At 39.7% G+C, this 16814-nt stretch overlaps 1 protein-coding gene and 1 long non-coding RNA gene across 4 annotated transcripts in view; one reads left to right on the top strand and one right to left on the bottom strand.

The window, feature by feature from the left end:
- Positions 1-16814, top strand: part of LOC133626936 (uncharacterized) — a 71116-nt gene that overhangs the window by 24926 nt on the left and 29376 nt on the right. The gene's annotated exons all lie outside the window — the stretch shown is intronic.
- On the bottom strand, positions 2165-13117 carry LOC104550560 (protein-glutamine gamma-glutamyltransferase 6). The gene is made up of 12 exons (XM_062009186.1): positions 12877-13117; positions 12437-12676; positions 10418-10536; positions 9529-9657; positions 9186-9366; positions 8821-8956; positions 7216-7319; positions 6882-7124; positions 5825-6142; positions 4315-4478; positions 3504-3628; positions 2165-2621 (listed from the first exon to the last, which is right to left on the bottom strand). Exons 1-12 carry the CDS (start codon positions 13115-13117, stop codon positions 2471-2473), a joined length of 2151 nt encoding a protein of 716 aa, XP_061865170.1. The 3' UTR covers positions 2165-2470.

Raw genomic sequence — 16814 nt, 5'->3', positions numbered from 1 at the left:
AATGCACGTAGCATGGGGAATAAACAGGAGGAGTCTGTGTATGGGCAAGGGATTATGATTTTGTGGCTATAGCAGAGACATGGTGGGACAGCTCACATGACTGGAATGTGGTCATGGATGGCTATGTCCTTTCTAGGAAAGACAGGCCAGCAAGGTGAGGTGGTGGAGTTGCTCTTTATGTGAAAGAGCAGCTAGAATATACTGAATTCTGTCCAGGTGAGGATGAGGGGCAAGTTGAGAGTTTGTGGGTTAGAATTAAGGGGCAGGCTAGGGTGTGTGACACTGTTGTGGGTGTCTGTTACAGACCACCTGATCAGGATGGGGAAGTTGATGAGGCCTTCTACAGGCAGCTGGGAGCAGCCTCAAGATCATAGGCCCTGGTGCTCATGGGGGATTTGAACTACCCAGGCATCTGCGGGAACACCCACACAGCTAGTCACTTACAGTCCAGGAGGTTCCTTCAGTGCATCAAATGATGGATATACCAACTAGGAGAGGGGCACTACTGAATCTTGTACTCATAAACAAGCAGGGTCTGGCTGAAGCAGTGAAGGTTGAGGGCAGCCATGGCTGCAATGACCACAAGATAGTGGAGTTCAAGATCTTCTGTGGTAGGAACAGAATACCAAGCAAGATTGTAACCCTGGACTTTAGAAGGGCCAACTTTGGCCTTTTCAAGCAGTTACTAGGGGACATCTCGTGGGACAGGGTGTTGGAGGATAAACGGGCCCAAGATAGTTGGTTCAAAGATCACTTTTTGCAGGCTCGGGATCAGAGCCTCCCAGCGGGTAAGAAATCAAGCAAGGGAGCCAGGAGATCCACATGGTTAAACAGGGAACTGTTGAACAAACTCAAGTGCAAGAAGAGAGTATATAGATCATGGAAAGAAGGGATGGCCACTTGAGATGAACGTAGGGCTGTTGGCAGAGGATGTAGGGAGGCAACTAGGAAAGCTAAAGCCTCGTTTGAGTTGCACCTTGCAAGGGAGGTCAAGGACAACAAGAAGGGCTTCTTCAAATACATTGCAGATTAATCCTAGAGGCAATGTAGGCCCAGTGCTGATGTGGGTGCCCTGGTGACAGAGGATACAGAGAAGGCAGAGTTACTGAATGCCTTCTTTGCCTCTGTCTATACTGCTGGAGACTGTCCTCAGGAGACTCCAGAGGAAGTCAGGTTAAAGGAGGATTTTTGTTTAGTTGATGAGGACTGGGTTAAGGATCAGATGAGGAGTCTGGATGTACGTACATCCGTGGGCCCCAATGGGATGCACCTGTGGGTGCTGAGGGAGCTGGTGGCAGTCATTGCTGAACCACACTCCCATCATTTTCAGTAAGTCGTGGAGAACAGGAGAGGTGTCTGAGGGCTGAAGGAGAGCAAATGTCACTCCAGTCTTCAAAAAGGGTAAGAAGGAAGACCTGGGTAACTACAGAGTGGTCAGCCTCACCTCCATCCCCAGAAAGATGATGGAACGGAAAGATGGTGGTTACTGTGCCCTGTCAGGCATTAGCTTTCATAGCAGTCCCTGGAGAGGCTACATTACCTGCAGTAATAGAGAATCCTTAAGGCTATTTGAAAGTGTGTTTCGGGTGATGTTATGTTAGGATCAGGAACCCACAAAAGAGACAGCTGTGTGCAAGAACTGTGACAGAGGTGCATAGGAAGGGCTGCCTATGAATAAGTTACATGAGGAAAGTTTGAAGACAACTGTGTTCCTCATCTCCAGTAGCCTTAGGCTGGTGGGCACAAAGTGTTAGCTTATGGTACTAGGCTTCCATATTAATGCAAGACTTGCCCTATGCTTTGGTTCTTGGGACTCTGTCGTGTTGAATAGGAATTAAGTTGCTTTTTTGAATATGTACGTGTGTTGTCCACTCTGTGACAGGCCTGTGCTCTCTGAGTACAAAAACATTGTTGGCGTGGACCCCAAACATTACTTTTTTCAGACTTGGTAGGCTTTTTGCCTCCTTTGACAAAGACTTATCAGTGTCAAAAAGTGCACAAAATAAATGACCAAGAGAAGAAATGTTCTACTTTCTTACAAGGTCAGAAGTTTGTGAAATGAATGATAAAGAACTTTTCTCTATCTTGTGATTTCTCATATTTCCATGGAATGTACAAGTAATTACAAAAAATACAGTTATGAATAGATTTTATTGCTGACAAGTGGGATGTATTAGAATTAGAAAGAGACTTTTAATTATCTGATGGAAAAGTCAAAACTGGGAGCTTGACACAAAGAGATTTGATAAAGCAGCAAAACTATTTCTAAAAGGAAAGGGCTTCATTTTTCAAGGAGTGGACAAAAAAAGGAAATTCAATTGGAGAATAAATAATTAAGCACTATGAAAGCAGGAGACCTGCAACGTAAGAGGTCGATTTTTGTGGAAAGGTTCTTGCTGTCATCACTGTCCTGTGTAGATGATAATGTCTTGTTTCCTTAACTCTAAAGTAGGAGATTGATTCCATCACGTTACGCAGGTGCTACCGAGATGGTTACAAATCCCTTGATGTGTGAAAATTTGTCACAAGAGAAGTCTACTTGCAGCTGTAATGGCCCAGTCCTGCGAGGTGTAAATTCAAAATAAATTTTTGATCTCTGCCTCGGTGCCAGTGGTGCCAGACTGAAAAAAAACAAGAAAAAAAATCTAAATTAATTCAGGCTTGCATTGTCTTTCCTTGAGATTCCCAAAAAGCCGAGCTGCGTGATAGCTAGGTTACTTGAGACCCAGGCTTGAGTTTTAAGAATTGCTAAGGGTTTGAGGCTTTGTGTAGACTAGGAAATAAGAAAAGGTAGTACCATCTTCACCCTCGAATAGAATGATGGAAATGGGAAGTGCTACAAGTTTGGATGGTCAACTCAGAATAGAAAAAGTATAATGACACAGATCAGCACTCTGTCTGATGCCTGTTTGGGTCATAGCCATTTTGGCAATAATACAATTTTTCTAATAGCTAGAGTGCTTTGTTTTATGTCTCCTTTTGGCTTAAATTGGCTTAGTCTTTCACTGGAATAATGTGTTCCCTATTTTTATGGATTATTATGTCCAAATATTTGCAGAGCCATTAAATGTAAGCCCGTTTTATAATAAAACAAGCTTTAGGAAAAAAACTTTCCAAACCAAGGGGAGCTATGGCAGTGTCTTATTTGTTTGCTTTATCTCAGACTTATTTTTGTAGTCTTAGGATACTATATATAAAAATAGAAACAGAAAACCAAGCTGTAGAAGAAATATCAGAGGCACAAAATAATTTGACGTGCGCATTAGCTTTCCCTGGAAAGAACAATGTAGCAGTTTTTTGTTAAATGAGCTCCTACATGAAGAAAAAACAACAAACATGATTGCAAAATAATAGTATCTCAATATATATTTGGTGACATTTTTAATTTCACAAATAGAAAATGTGAAAAATAATTCAACCATGATTTTTTTTCTTCTTGAGAAACTAGACCTGTTCTTGGTCACGTTAGAAGCACTAGAGTAAACGGTACAGCTTTCACTTACCGTATCTTGACCTGTTGATTCATCAGAGTCACTAGTAGTACACAGTGGTTCACGGGTTCAGGGAGGGGATTGGCATATGAGATCTCTAGGGTAACAGCTTTGTTCACTACAGCTCGCCGAGGAATCTAAATGACAGACACGTTTCTGGTCATTCACTGTTTTATACTTTTCTGGAGTCGGGTATCAGTCAAACTTTAGGCAGACTATCTCTCATGTTTGAGGATGAAAGAGATGGGTAGTAGCAGTGAAGTTTAGCCTAAAACTTGAAGATGGATTTTGTATTAGCTAACTGGTGCTGTCAAGCTGTATACAATGTTTTGGGCACATTTTCAGTGAAAAACAGCCCCGAGGCACATCTTGCTAAACCTGTCTCATCTTTGGGTTGCTGAGTAGCTTTTTTGGCGTATCATTGATTATGATTAAAGTGTTAAAACGATGTAAACTGGGACTAATATAGATTAGAATTAAATGTTTAGGTCTATATTTTGGGAGTTGGCAAAGTTGTTAAACAGCAACACAAGCACCTGACAACTAGAATATAGGTTCAATGAAAACAAGTTCTGTGAACTTAGAGCAGCGACATGTGACTCAAAGTGACAGAAGGGTTCTGGAGAATAGGGAGCCAATTCAGACAAAGATTCGGAAACGTCTCTTTCATGCTTACATTCTCAAGCAGGCAGAATTTTAGGGCAACATCTGAAATTACAGCATAAATTAATGCATCTATCCCCAGATTATTATCTTAAGATGTGAGCTCCAGCAAGGGCCTTTAGTTCTTTCTGTTCAGGATATCAGGGAGGTAATTGTTTACCTTAATGATAATGTTTGTGTCCTCCAAAATGATTGTCTTCTCCACCAGCAACTTTACTCCATGCATGTGCATGACTTCACATAGAGCGGTAACTTGGATCCTTTTGTCAGTAGTCAGATATTTTCCATAATAAGAATAAGGGATCTTTAACCGGATATGTTTCCCTGGAATTCAGACATATTTAGAAACCATTACATTCTCAATGCTAAAGAAAAGAGTTATTTTGAGAATTTTTGAAATTACAGAGAACAGAAGATAAGATAGATGGAGTCTATTTATATCTCTTCCTTGTGAGACTGATGGTGTATTTCCCTTCTCTGGTTATCCTTTTCCACTTTAAGTCATTTGACCTTTACAATTTTGAATGGAGGCTTTTGGCCTAATACTGACAAAATCCGCTCATCTGCATTTCACTGGATTGCTGTCCCTTAGTATTTCTTACAATTAAAGGTATAACAGTTTTAACCCATTATGTCCTTCTACCTTAGTCAAGGTGACAGTTTGAGTTGGGTTTCACAGAGATCCTTTTCAAATGATCTGTTCAAGTGATTATTGTAGTTGTATAACTTTTCTGCTGCGTATGGAAAAAAATGTTTGCCTTTGTAGCCCTTGGGAACAAAAGAGATCTCCACAATAGTTTTGGTAGCCTTAACTCTTCATAAAGAGAAATTCTGTAACTTTTAACCTTTGCCCTAGTTGGTTTATATTAAAGTGTTTTTTTGTGTTAAGAAGTTTTTCCTTATGATTCTTTGGAAGCTCTTATATGCTAGCTTGTACCCATTACCCCTTGGCGTATCACTGGACACCACTGAGAACAGCCTGGCTCCATCCTCCTGACACCTGCCCTGTATGTATTTGTGAATGTTAATGAGGTCACCCCTCAGTCTCCTCTTTTCCAAGCTGAAGAACCTCGGCTCCCTCAGCCTTCCATCATAAGGGAGATGCTCTACTTCCCTCATCATCTTTGTGGCCCTGTGCTGAACTCTCTCCAGCAGCTCCCTGTCCTTCTTGAACTGAGGGGCCCAGAACTGGACACAGTATTCTAGATGCGGTCTCACAAAGGCAGAGTGGAGGGGGAGAAGAACCTCTCTCCACCTACTAAACACAGCCCTTCTAATACACCCCAGGCTGCCATTGGCCACAATGGCACATCAGACTCTTCTTGTTTGTCAAGAGTAAAATGTGTTCCTACGTATGTAATAATCACCATGCGCAGATGGACCCACATACATATCTATAGATATAGTGTCGCTTCTGGAACAGTAGTAGAAATGTAGCCTTATACATAGCATTTCAGGAGACTTTCCATTCCTGGTTTGAACTAGTGAAAATTTTCAGAGAAAAAAATAAATCCTGTAAAAAGTAGTCTTAAACAATGCTAGAAAGAGCTGGAAAAAGTGGATGCACTGCAAGGCTGATATAGATATGATGCTGATGATTCTTCCTTCCAGTTGCCTTCATGTAGCTAAGAAGGGGGCTATATTGGCTCCTTGGGAACATTGAAAGATACCTTGTTTAGAACCAAGTTCCACAGAAGTTGTTGCCTTCAGGATCTCAGCCACCGTTCTCCTTGTGTACAGAATGGTTGACGCACTCAAGTCCACCTTCACAGTCTTGTGGTCAGACGTTAGATTATTGAGAAGTAAAATTAGAGTAATGTCTTTGCCAAACACTGGAGGTTCAGCCAACTTGAATTTCCCAGAGATTCCAGGGTTTCGAACTGGCTCTGAAGATCTTGCATCTGGAGACTCTGTGTGTCCCGCTGTGATATTTGATCCAAATATCTTTGCCAAGGCCTTTTTATAAACTCGTCTTTCCTCAGCAGAACCTGGCCAAAGGAGAGAATTCAGTGAGTCTAAATCTTTTGTTGTCATTGTATCTTCTCTTTGTAAAGGCTTTCAGAACCATACAGGTTATCAGCCCCACATTAGCCAGAAATATGTAATACCTGAAAGTTCCCCATATTTTTCTTAGGCTTCTGTTCAGGCTTTTCAGAAGAAAGTAATAAGTGTGCTGTGATCAGATGAATAAGTAACAGAAATGAAACCTGATGCATTTCTTTTTAAGTTGCAAGATGTCTTTTGTTCAGAACATGAAGTAGTGTGATAAATGTTGCTTTGCTAATCTGGTGATAGCCAGTCTCTTGCTTAAATATCAAGAAGGGAAGGGGGTGTTGATTCTGAATAGGAAACTTTTAAAAAGTTAAACATGTTTTTTGTTTTGTTTTGGTTTTTTTTTAGGACTTTGAGTCACAAACATTAAAACAAATTGTTATATGAAATCTGTAACTATATTTAAAAAAGATGGAAAGATGTAGGTACTAAATTTATGATGGAAGAAAAAAATATTCCTGCAAACTTATGGCTATGCAGTTCTTAACCTTTGCTGCTTTATTAAGTACAGATGAATAGAACTTTAGTCCCCTTGCTGTTTGAGTAAATATTTTCTGAAGGGAGGGGAGAGATGTTCAAACAAGACAGGTTACCTATCCCAGCTTCATCTGTTAGCACCAAGAATTCAGTAGGTGATAACTGTGATAACGAGATAATTTGTGACAATTCCTTTACCTTCTGGATATTTGTAGTTATAGGTGACATCCACACGGGAATTGCTGCCCACAGCTTTGGTGCTGATAAACCTGCCAATTATTTCGGTATCACAATAAACTCTTTTCTTAGTTCCATCATTGTATACAATCCATCTGTTGCAATCAGCGTTCACCTCTGTATACACAAATAAGGTGTCATAGTCCAAGTCTACATCACCTTCTTTGATGGCTATGACAGATGCAGGACCACACTGAAATAATCCTAAACGGGGAGGAAAAAAAGAAGTAACACTTTTAGTCCTGCTTAGTTTGGAGAAGGAATGCTAAGTCATGCTAAGAACTTAAACTGTTACCTTTGCTTTGTTCTTGTGGAGTTGCATCTAAAACCTGCCATCCATTGTATGATGTTCCCAGGTCTGGGCGAATGAACCAGCTTTCATTCCAGACGTGATAATCCCTGAAGGCAAAGAACAATCACTAGAAGGCTTAGCAATACAGAATCATATAAACTTGCATTTTGAAAGGAGTAGGGAATTTTGAGTTTAAAGATACTCCAAGATGTGATACAAGTTGTGTAATTACAGCAATTCACTGCCTCTTTTGAAGGACAGATTTACTGCCTGCTTTTGAGTTGTAGACCTCAAGGCAGGGATGGAGTGAATATAGATGTTAACAGCTCGCTTTGTACCAAATACGAACAAATATTACAAGATTTAAGCAACACGTGGTGACTGGGTTTGGTAACCTTCAAGTGCTGGAAAGGCTTTGTTTAAACAGAAACAAAAAAATAGCTATACTGGGTCAGATAAAATGCTTATGAAGTCTAATAGTCCATCTATGGAAGTATGCAGCAGCAGATGTCTAGAAGGACACAGAACAGCATCTAAAGAGAATGACCCTTCCCTTGATATGCTCTATGATTTCTTGCAATCAGAACTAGGGACTTTCTGAATTAGTTGTTACGAGGCCATAGGTTTTAAGGGTCATTCGTCATCTTAATCTCCATTAATTTATTTTGTCCAGTTTAAAAACTCTTAGCTTTGTTTTCTGCACCATCTGGTGGTAATGAGTTCCACAAACTCTGAAAGGAAGGAATAGCACAGAAGATTGGTAAAAGATAGGTCACAAGAGGATCCAGAAAAGATACATTGGCTGAATTTGTTTAGAAGCTAATGCTTTTAGGAAAGTTAAGAGATAAAAGACTTCTAATATCCTTTGATCACATATGGTCAGTGAAAGGAAGCAAAGTAAGGACAATACTTCTGGTAAAGCCTAGTGTATACAGAGATATTGAACTAAATTATATGAAAAGTGGAGTTGCTGTACAGTAAAAGTTTTAAAACTGGAGGGCAACTGATGTATAAATTGGTGTTAAAGAATATCACGTTTCTTTGGCTACTCAAATTCTGGGGCTTGATTGATGATCATGGGTCACTTGCAGTTCACAGCACTACAATGTCCAGTAACCAAGTCTGGAGAGTGTTGCAATTGTTCTTTTTCGACTCTCACGAGTAAAGGAGGGCTGGAAAACTTTTTGGGGAGGCCCCTATCTATCTGGGGAGGATGACAGACCAAGCTGAGAAACATAGGCTTCGGATGTTTGATGAGAGAAAGTTACAGCAGCTGTACACCAGTTAAGAGCACAGAAGGTGTACAGCTGTGTTATGAAGAACAGACTGGTTATGTGTCAGTAATTAACAGAACTTTGAAAGCTGGTATGTTGTCAATGGAAACATACTTGTTAAAGTTGCAACTTGTTTTAGGTCAGGGACTGCAAAAGATTGGGCTGACTGTTTAAAAGAACTGCTCTCAAAAGTATTAAGTATGTTTTCTTTTCAAATGGGTGTCTAGTATATTAATATAGATACTTAAATTTTGTCTACTTGGTTGCTTTTGTACTACTAGCATTCATAAAGTCTCATAAATACTCTATTGTTGAGATGCCAAAAAATATTTACCATGTGGAATCCTTGCCGATATTAAGACTCTTTCCAGAGCTGTCATAGTATTTATCAATACTCAGGTTTCTATCCACGTCATGGGCGGAGTTAAAATTTGAAACCAAGCGAGTTGGAATCCCCAAGCACCTCAGAACTGAAATGTATATTAAAAAAAAAAAACAAAACAAAAAACAAACCACAAAACCCACATACACAGTCAGTTCAATGAACAGGGATATCTGAAACACAAAGTTACGCTTAAATATTTTGTGATTCTTCAGTGTTTCCAGAGAGCTGTTCCTCTTGTAGAATTAGTTGCTTTGTAACCCTTAAAACCCACAAATGCTTCCATTTTGCCACAGTCCTCTGTTCTTAAAGCTTACCTGTACACATAACACCTGCAAAAACCCAGCACTGGCCATATTGAACAGGCTTATAGTTGTCCTGACGCCATTTCTGGAGGATTACCACGCTGCCATCCCATCTGGATGGATTCTCATGTGAATGGAAACTTCCTTGCCATTTTCCCAGGAGAACTCCATTATCATTATCATTTCCATTAATCTAAAAATAGGCCAATGGACAGAATACACAAAATCAATTGTGTGTAATGCATTGTATCTTGTTAATTCTGTTGCTTAAGGTGCAGGTGGATGAGTCTTAGTGGTATAACTAATGCTTTCTGCTTCAGCATATGTAACGCAGATTAAGTTGATCATTTCTTACCATAGAACTGATTACTCGGCCCACATATTTAGGATCTCCTCTTCTGGATACATCAATGGCTGGGTCCTGACGATAGTACAGGCTCAGGTCAAGCATGGTGAGACAGATGTTTAGAAGCTGGTCTTGAAACTGTGATTATATCAGATACATTTTTAAGGAAATAGCTTCATAAACAGAAGTAGAGGATATTCTGCTACATTTCTTAATTTCTAAGATATTCCAACCCAAAGGTGATAGGGACAGGACTCTCAAAGACATTAGTGTGTGGTTCACACTCCAACATTGGCTAAAGACAGGGCTAACTAAAGCAAAAATCTGGCAGGATGATTTCGGCCTTCAGAAGAGATGACTGAAGTAAAACTAAAACTGCCAGGCTTGTTTTGGCAGCAGTTATTAGATCTTCCTGAGTTATATCACTGGCAACACCCAAGGTCAGGTTGGATATAGCTTTGAGCAACCTGGTCTAGTTAAAGATGCTCTTTCTTACTGTAGAGAGGTCAGACTAAATGATGTTGAAAGATCCCTTCCAACCCAAACTACTTTATGTCAGTGACAGTTCTGGCCCACTGTAACTTCATTACAAAAATAGTCGGTGTGCCCAAGCCACACAATTACATTGTCACTTGTCCTGTGGATACTTTATTCAGAGATGAGCTGCACTCGTGTACCATGAGCTTCAAGCACATACAGCAGTCGTGCTAGCTTGCAGTGCTGTGCTAAGCCATCCCTCACACCAAAGCCCTGTTAGGCTCTCAGTGAGCAAAGCACAAGTGAGGCTAGCCAGGGCTGTTCAGTCTTCATACAAATAAGCATACCTATCAGAGAAGCAAATAAGAGAAGATGCTTTTGGAGATAGAATAAGAGGCAGAATTAAGTCCTTATGGTCTACCTGTCCATAGTACCATCCTCTTGCTTCGATGTATCTTGCGTTGCCCACAAAGATTATTCCATTTTCATTTAGAACATATTCTTGTCTCTCATTTTCATTAGCCATGTAGACATCATCACCTGAAAACCAAGTTAGACGTGCTTTTACACTTAAAGCGGGGAATACTAACCTTTGTATGTTATTTAAATGTCTCCTATTTATGTGTTGTGCTTTTGTAAGGAAGATAGGAGAGAAGTCCAAGCTAGCTCCTTGTATTTTTCTGCCTTCTCAGGATAGTTGGAAGTAGAACAGACATTTGCAAAGAATTACAAAGAAGATGACATTTTCCTCTGTTTTCTGGTTGTGTTTGTCTTCAAACTGGACCAAGTTCTACTTGCCTGGTCCAACAGGCTATCAGGAATGTTGTTAGGATACCCTGCTCAAACATTCACTTTGATTTTGTCGTACTCGTTGGTTTCCCTAGACTATGGCACAGTACATAGCCACTGTGAAATCACAGGCTTACTACAGATGTTTAGCTTGTTTTTGATCACTCTTTGGGTACGCATTTAGCTCTGTGTTTAATTTCATAATGTTTGAAATTTTCCAAAAGCTTCAGGATTTCAGGAAATAATTTTTTTTTCTCCCTTCCTGTAGGAACTTTCCATCCTTCCTTTCTTGCAAATAAAAAGACTGTGTAATTTGTTTTAAAAATGATACCCCGTTATACAAGTCTGTTTTTTCTGGTGACTGTCCACACTTCATTTTTTTTGGTTTACAATATCATCATTGTTGATTTTCAGACATTTAGGCCAGGATAGGCCTGGAGAACCATGTGCAGTTCCAGGTGCTACACTTCAAGGTGTAGATCAGCTGGAAAGAGTGAGATGAACACCAAGAATGCTCAGAAATCCTCTAAATAAAACTTAGGAAATAATTCAGAAGTATTTAATGTAGAAAAAAGGAGGATAAGGAATGGGGCAGACATGCTAATCAACTCCAGAAATTCTTTTCAAGAGGATAAGGCAAGAGGGAAGGAAATCTGTTCTTGGTGCCTTTTGTATATAGGATGAATGCTGAAATCAAAGCAAAACAGATTTAGTTAGTTATTAGAAAAAAAAAATCTATCAGGTTAGTGTTTTGTGAGGGAGAAGTACCAGAGCTTCCCTAATGGCTGATCCTTAGGAAGGAATTTGAGATCTGTCAGGAATGACCTAAGTATTAAACTGAACCTCCCTTGGAGCCTGGTGTGTGACTAGACAACTTTCTAAAAAATCCTTTTAGCCCTGACTGTGATGCTTAGCAATCTAAATGTCCTTCTGTAATTATCTCAAGAACATTTTTCTTTTCCCTAAGGTTTATATGCTCTCAGTTATTATGTTCTACAGACAGTTCTTCACGTATACTTTTTTTATAGCTACACTGTTTCCACCAATGACTTGGAGAAAAATTAACAAACCTTTAAAAGAAAGGACAAAAACAAAAATCCCTCAACACACTACAACAAATCTCTTCCTTTTAAGTATGATTAAATAGTAAGAACCCTTTTTTCTGTTACTCTTCTTTTTTGCTATGGAAAGACAGACCACTATAGACCTGATCCTTTAGTAAGTGCTTTTAATAAAAAAAAAGTTATTGTCTTCTCATTCTGAAATTAAACTTTATCCTGACATAGTGAGAAACAAGCAGGATGTCAATTTCTATTAATGGGTTTTAATCAGTATGTAAGTAAAGTACACGTTTTACCATAGATACACTTCTGGTAATTTCTTTGTATGATCTTAGCCACAGATGTCAACCCTCATCTACAGAAAAAATTATCTGCACAGTTCTGAAGAGTCTATTATGTCACCCCATATAGTACATTTTGTTATGTTAAAGGTGGGGAGGTGGTGATGTGTGCATCGGCCACTGCTGCTGGGCCACCCAAAGAGAGCTGTCGGCTGTGCAAAGAGAGATAGCTCCAGGCAGCAAGCTCATGGCACAGTTACAACAGCAAGTAGGTTGGTTACTTTGAAGAGCAAAGGCATTTGTACATACCTGGGCACCAAGGGTTGAAGAGTAATACAAACTGTCCCAGGAATCTGGAGAAGATCTTGTTCCCTGATGTTACCTGGAGAGTAAGATTATATCGTCCAATGACAGCGTTGGCTGGACTGGATATTGTAAAGTTCACATAGCCAGATTCACTGGGTCCTTGGACAGCACTCCAGCCGCTTGCCCCCACCTCAGAGAGGTTAAACACAGCCTTTGTGCGATGAGATTCTGACGGGGATGGTCCTGACAGAAAGGGAAATTGGTTTCTACCTCAGAATGTGGTCTCAGTGTTAATTTCACATTTGAAATGAGCACATTACCAGGGGAAAAGCATTACAAATATATGAAGAAAAAATGCATTTGTAAATAGAAATAAGGGGAGAACTACCACGGCTAAAGATTACAGTTGTATGAGAACATAGATTAAGCTAAGGAAGTGTTACCTGTTTCAGTGACAAATGCTAGTCTCTCCCCGGTCTGCTGTGGTCTGTTGAAGTACAAGGTAATGGTGAAGGCTTGTCCTCGCCTCACAGTCAGCTCTGTGTTGGCATATCTGTCGGTATGGTGTGTGCCTGCATTTACTGATGGCTGCCAGCTGATATGTGTTGGTGTCAGATCTGTAAAACAGAACAAAAGACATGAAGCAGCCAGTGTGGAAAGAAGTAATTTGCTGGTAAGTGGCATGATGAGGTTGCTAAAAGCAGTTATATTTTACCAGAGAAAGGGCAACTGAAAAAGCAGACCTTCCATTAAATTGGTAAGTCCAATGGTCAATAGTAAAAATTTTGGCTTGAGTTTTGTTACAGGGCTGTCATACACCAAGGACTCGTATATTTCCTCTAGAGTTATTATATAGTTACATGCAGATGCTATAGGCTCTGTGCTTACAGCTCCATTAGGATAGATTACACTAATTTTGTTAATACAAAGTGTAAGTTGTCTCTGAAATAACTTTTAAATAAAAGAGGATTTAGATGGAGTTCTGCATGATGCCTTTTAAAGTAATGGGACTTTTGTGATTTCCCCCAAAATATCTTCTGCTTAACTAAAAAAAAATGTTCCTAAACAGGTCTTTATACCAATAAAAGTTTGAAAATTAAATGCAAGACCAAATTACAATATAAAATTTCTTTCAGCTGAGAACTCTGAACAGATATTAAGAGTGCATGATCTTAAGGAGACAGTCCTGAATAAAGTACCTGTTGAAGGGAAGCAAATGACATGCAGAACTCACCTGCCATTCCCCCAGCTTATGAGTATTGTATATAGCTTCTACTTTGCTCTTCAAGGAGGTCCAAGTCACATTAATCATAAAATGAACAAAACAATGTTTTCCTGACAGCAGCTGAAATTTGAGAGAAGGGAGAGGTAGTTAGGACTTGTTATTAATACCCGTAGACTTGTCAAATGAATTAACTAATTCCTATAATGTATGTATGTTTAATGCCAATGTTCCTGCTCAACACGGGTGTAATTATGGGAGGAGATGCCAAAGTTATTTACTCAGAGGAAATGCATTCTCATGAATCCCAAGACAAGAAGAACTTCCTACAAAGGATAATAGGTGTGCCATAAATAAGTTGTCTTCAGGGATGAGGAAACGAGTTGTGTAGTGGGATATAAAAGCCATATGAAAGAAAAAGGAGTGTTTCCTGATTACATAACTTCCAGACCGGTTCGTGTCACTTCTGGTTTTGTTCAAGAGCCGTGAGTTGGTTTTACAGATTTTTTTTTTGAGTCTCAATTATCGCAACACCCTCTGACTTCTGTGGAATTATACACTTACCAGAAACAAATATCTGTTTACCTGGTATGTGAGCCAGCTCCATACTACTATTTCAGGAAAAAAGTTATTTCAAAAAGAACTCCCAAGCTGTTAACCACGAGTAGTTTTTTAGGTGCAAACTCTAATCCTGTCAGTCATCACAACTGTGAATGTATTTATTTTTATTTCTGTACCCTCACTTAACAGTATAATTCTGCAGCTCCACTGATTACGTTTTAGCACTCAATAAAGACTTAAAATTAGCACTTTCTTTTTAATGTTAGAAATCAAAATAACTGGAAAAGAAGCAGAAATTAAGCTCTAACAGCTATTTCTAAGATAGATTTTTTTTTTTAACCAAGAAATTGGCTGCTTGTACCTTTTTGAGACACTTTCTTTTGATGCCACAAAGACAACGAGTACTTACATATATGGTATTCATGCTAGCCCTATTCTAAAAGAAAAACACCTACATTTTTCGTATATGACAGCAGTCTACGTGTTATGGTGTATCTCCACTTACATTATGTAATTCAGAGGTCCTTCCTCGTCTTGGAAGTTTCCGGGATGTTCAGACTGTCAAAACTTGTTCCAGGAATCGTCTCAAATGGATTTGATTGCTGTTCAGAGCTACTTTAGTTGGTTTTTCTCTTGTCCTTAATTCATATTCCTTGGAAACCATAAGAGCCACAAGCCTCTGATGTTCCCAGTTCTTCACACACAGCCCTAGTGACAAACCGCATCGACCAGTTCTTAAGTTCAGGTGTTCAGTACTTATAGTGATTGCTTCAGATGTTACACATTGCTCCCACTGGAGTATGACTGTTTCCTTTCTTCTTCCTTGCTACTCATACAGGTAATTAAAGCCCAGGACACTTTTTCTGTCTCGGCTGCAACCACCTCCTTTACTTCTGTTGGTGAACCCCACTGTGGGCGTGTCAAAGCCAGCAAAACCCCTCTCTCTCTCAGGCCAGCGTACATCCCAAACTGGCACCTACCAGTCTGCGCCTTCACCGCAGCAAAGAGCCAGCAGGTGCTTTTGTAATCCCTTTGGAATGCAGTGGTCATGGTTCTTAAGTGACTAATGACTTAACATTGTTACAGGTGTTTTTCGTAGCTCAATTCAACCCACTCATCATCTAAAAAAGTTTAAAATATTTTGTTCCTCATTTTCCCTTGTCTCAGAGCCTTGAAACTGCACTGCAGTTTGCTAACTTTCAGAGAAAAACATTCTCTGTTTCGTTATCTCTGTAATAATTTTGTCTGTTGTTCAAGTATTGCACTATCATAGCCTCAGGCCACCGCCTTACATTTGTATCGTATTGCTGCTATTCTTTATGAGAAAAAGGAAATCAGGATAACTTCCAGAAAAAATGTTACTGAAGCCCTTCTGTGAATCTGAATCCAAATAAGCTCACATTTAATTAGAGAAGTTAACTTCACATGCATGTGAAGTGTTGCAAGGGAAGGGTGTTGCCTTTCTTCTAATTCCCCTGAGTTCCAAATTACAAGCTTCTCTCATTTCTCACAGTGCAAGTCGCTTGACTTTAGTGTAGTTGGTGGTTTTTCATGCTTAACAAGAGATGTAAAAAAGAAGCCACTAAGTGGATATCCACATTCTAAATCCAAGACTGTGCTTGAGCTTGAACTTCTACTATTTGGTCTACACGATGAGAGAGCTCTTGAGGGCAAGCCTTGAGGAACATTGGGAGAAAAAGGGGGTACTGCTGTAGCCTTTTTGTACAGCCTTTAGCTTTTCTCATATATCCAGTATGGTCTTATATTGGCATTGTGTGACTGGCACTGGAAAACTAGGTCACTGCAAGTGCCTTCCTAAAGCAATTTTGCAGACTGCAAGGGCAAACAATTTCTAGCCAATCTGAGCTTGGGCTGCTGATGTAACAGTGAAGAGTCTCTTTGGTAAGTCACAGGTATCTTGTGCTGTGTGGTGGAAGTGGAGGCACAGAGCTGGCTCCAGGCCCTTGCTAAGATTTTACAGCCTTCCTGTTCCAGCAGCCCAGAGCACAACAGAGCAGTAGCTTGACTTTCGATTAACTTTATGTACGCAGATCATTCTCAGTCAGAGATTGATTTAACTGTTGTAAAATTATTGGCCATAAACCAAGTCACTCATGGTGCCATGCCTAGTTCACATGTTCCCAGAACCCAGCTTGTACCTATCCCTGCATAAAGGGGTTTAGGTAAGCTTTACTAAACTTGAACTCTGAAAGACAACTTCGTGACACACCATCTGTAATGAAGAATTCTTAACTCATCTCAAATTACAATACTCTTAGATTTAAGACTGATTCCCAAAAGAAGACTTTCAGCAAGTGCAAAATACCAATGTGCAAAAACATCACGTATGTTGAGCAAGGTAGTTATCTTAACATGTTTGTCAAATGGGCCTCACATTGGACACCACTCAAATTCCTTTTGAACATTTCCTGTGCCTCATTTGGTCACTGTGATTTACCAGAAAAGAAAAAAAAATAGTCAGGACAGACTTTGCAGCAAAAAAGACAAAGCTAAATGACATACATCGTGCAAACCGTCCTGTCTGTTTTGTAGTATCACAGTTACAATAAGGAGAAACACTGTATAAGGCTTTAAAAT

Source organism: Colius striatus, chromosome 16, assembly GCF_028858725.1.
Source record: "Colius striatus isolate bColStr4 chromosome 16, bColStr4.1.hap1, whole genome shotgun sequence".
Taxonomy (NCBI): Eukaryota; Metazoa; Chordata; class Aves; order Coliiformes; family Coliidae; genus Colius; species Colius striatus.
This window is presented reverse-complemented; position numbering and strand designations above follow the sequence as displayed.

Excerpts from the sequence above, each read along its gene's own strand:
- LOC104550560 (XM_062009186.1), bottom strand. The coding sequence starts at position 13,117 with ATGCCACTTACCAGCAAATTACTTCTTTCCACACTGGCTGCTTCATGT. Across the intron at positions 12,677-12,876 it reads AGCATTTGTCACTGAAACAG|GACCATCCCCGTCAGAATCT; the intron begins GTAACACTTCCT and ends CCTTTCTGTCAG. Across the intron at positions 3,629-4,314 it reads ACACAAACATTATCATTAAG|ATTCCTCGGCGAGCTGTAGT; the intron begins GTAAACAATTAC and ends TCTGTCATTTAG.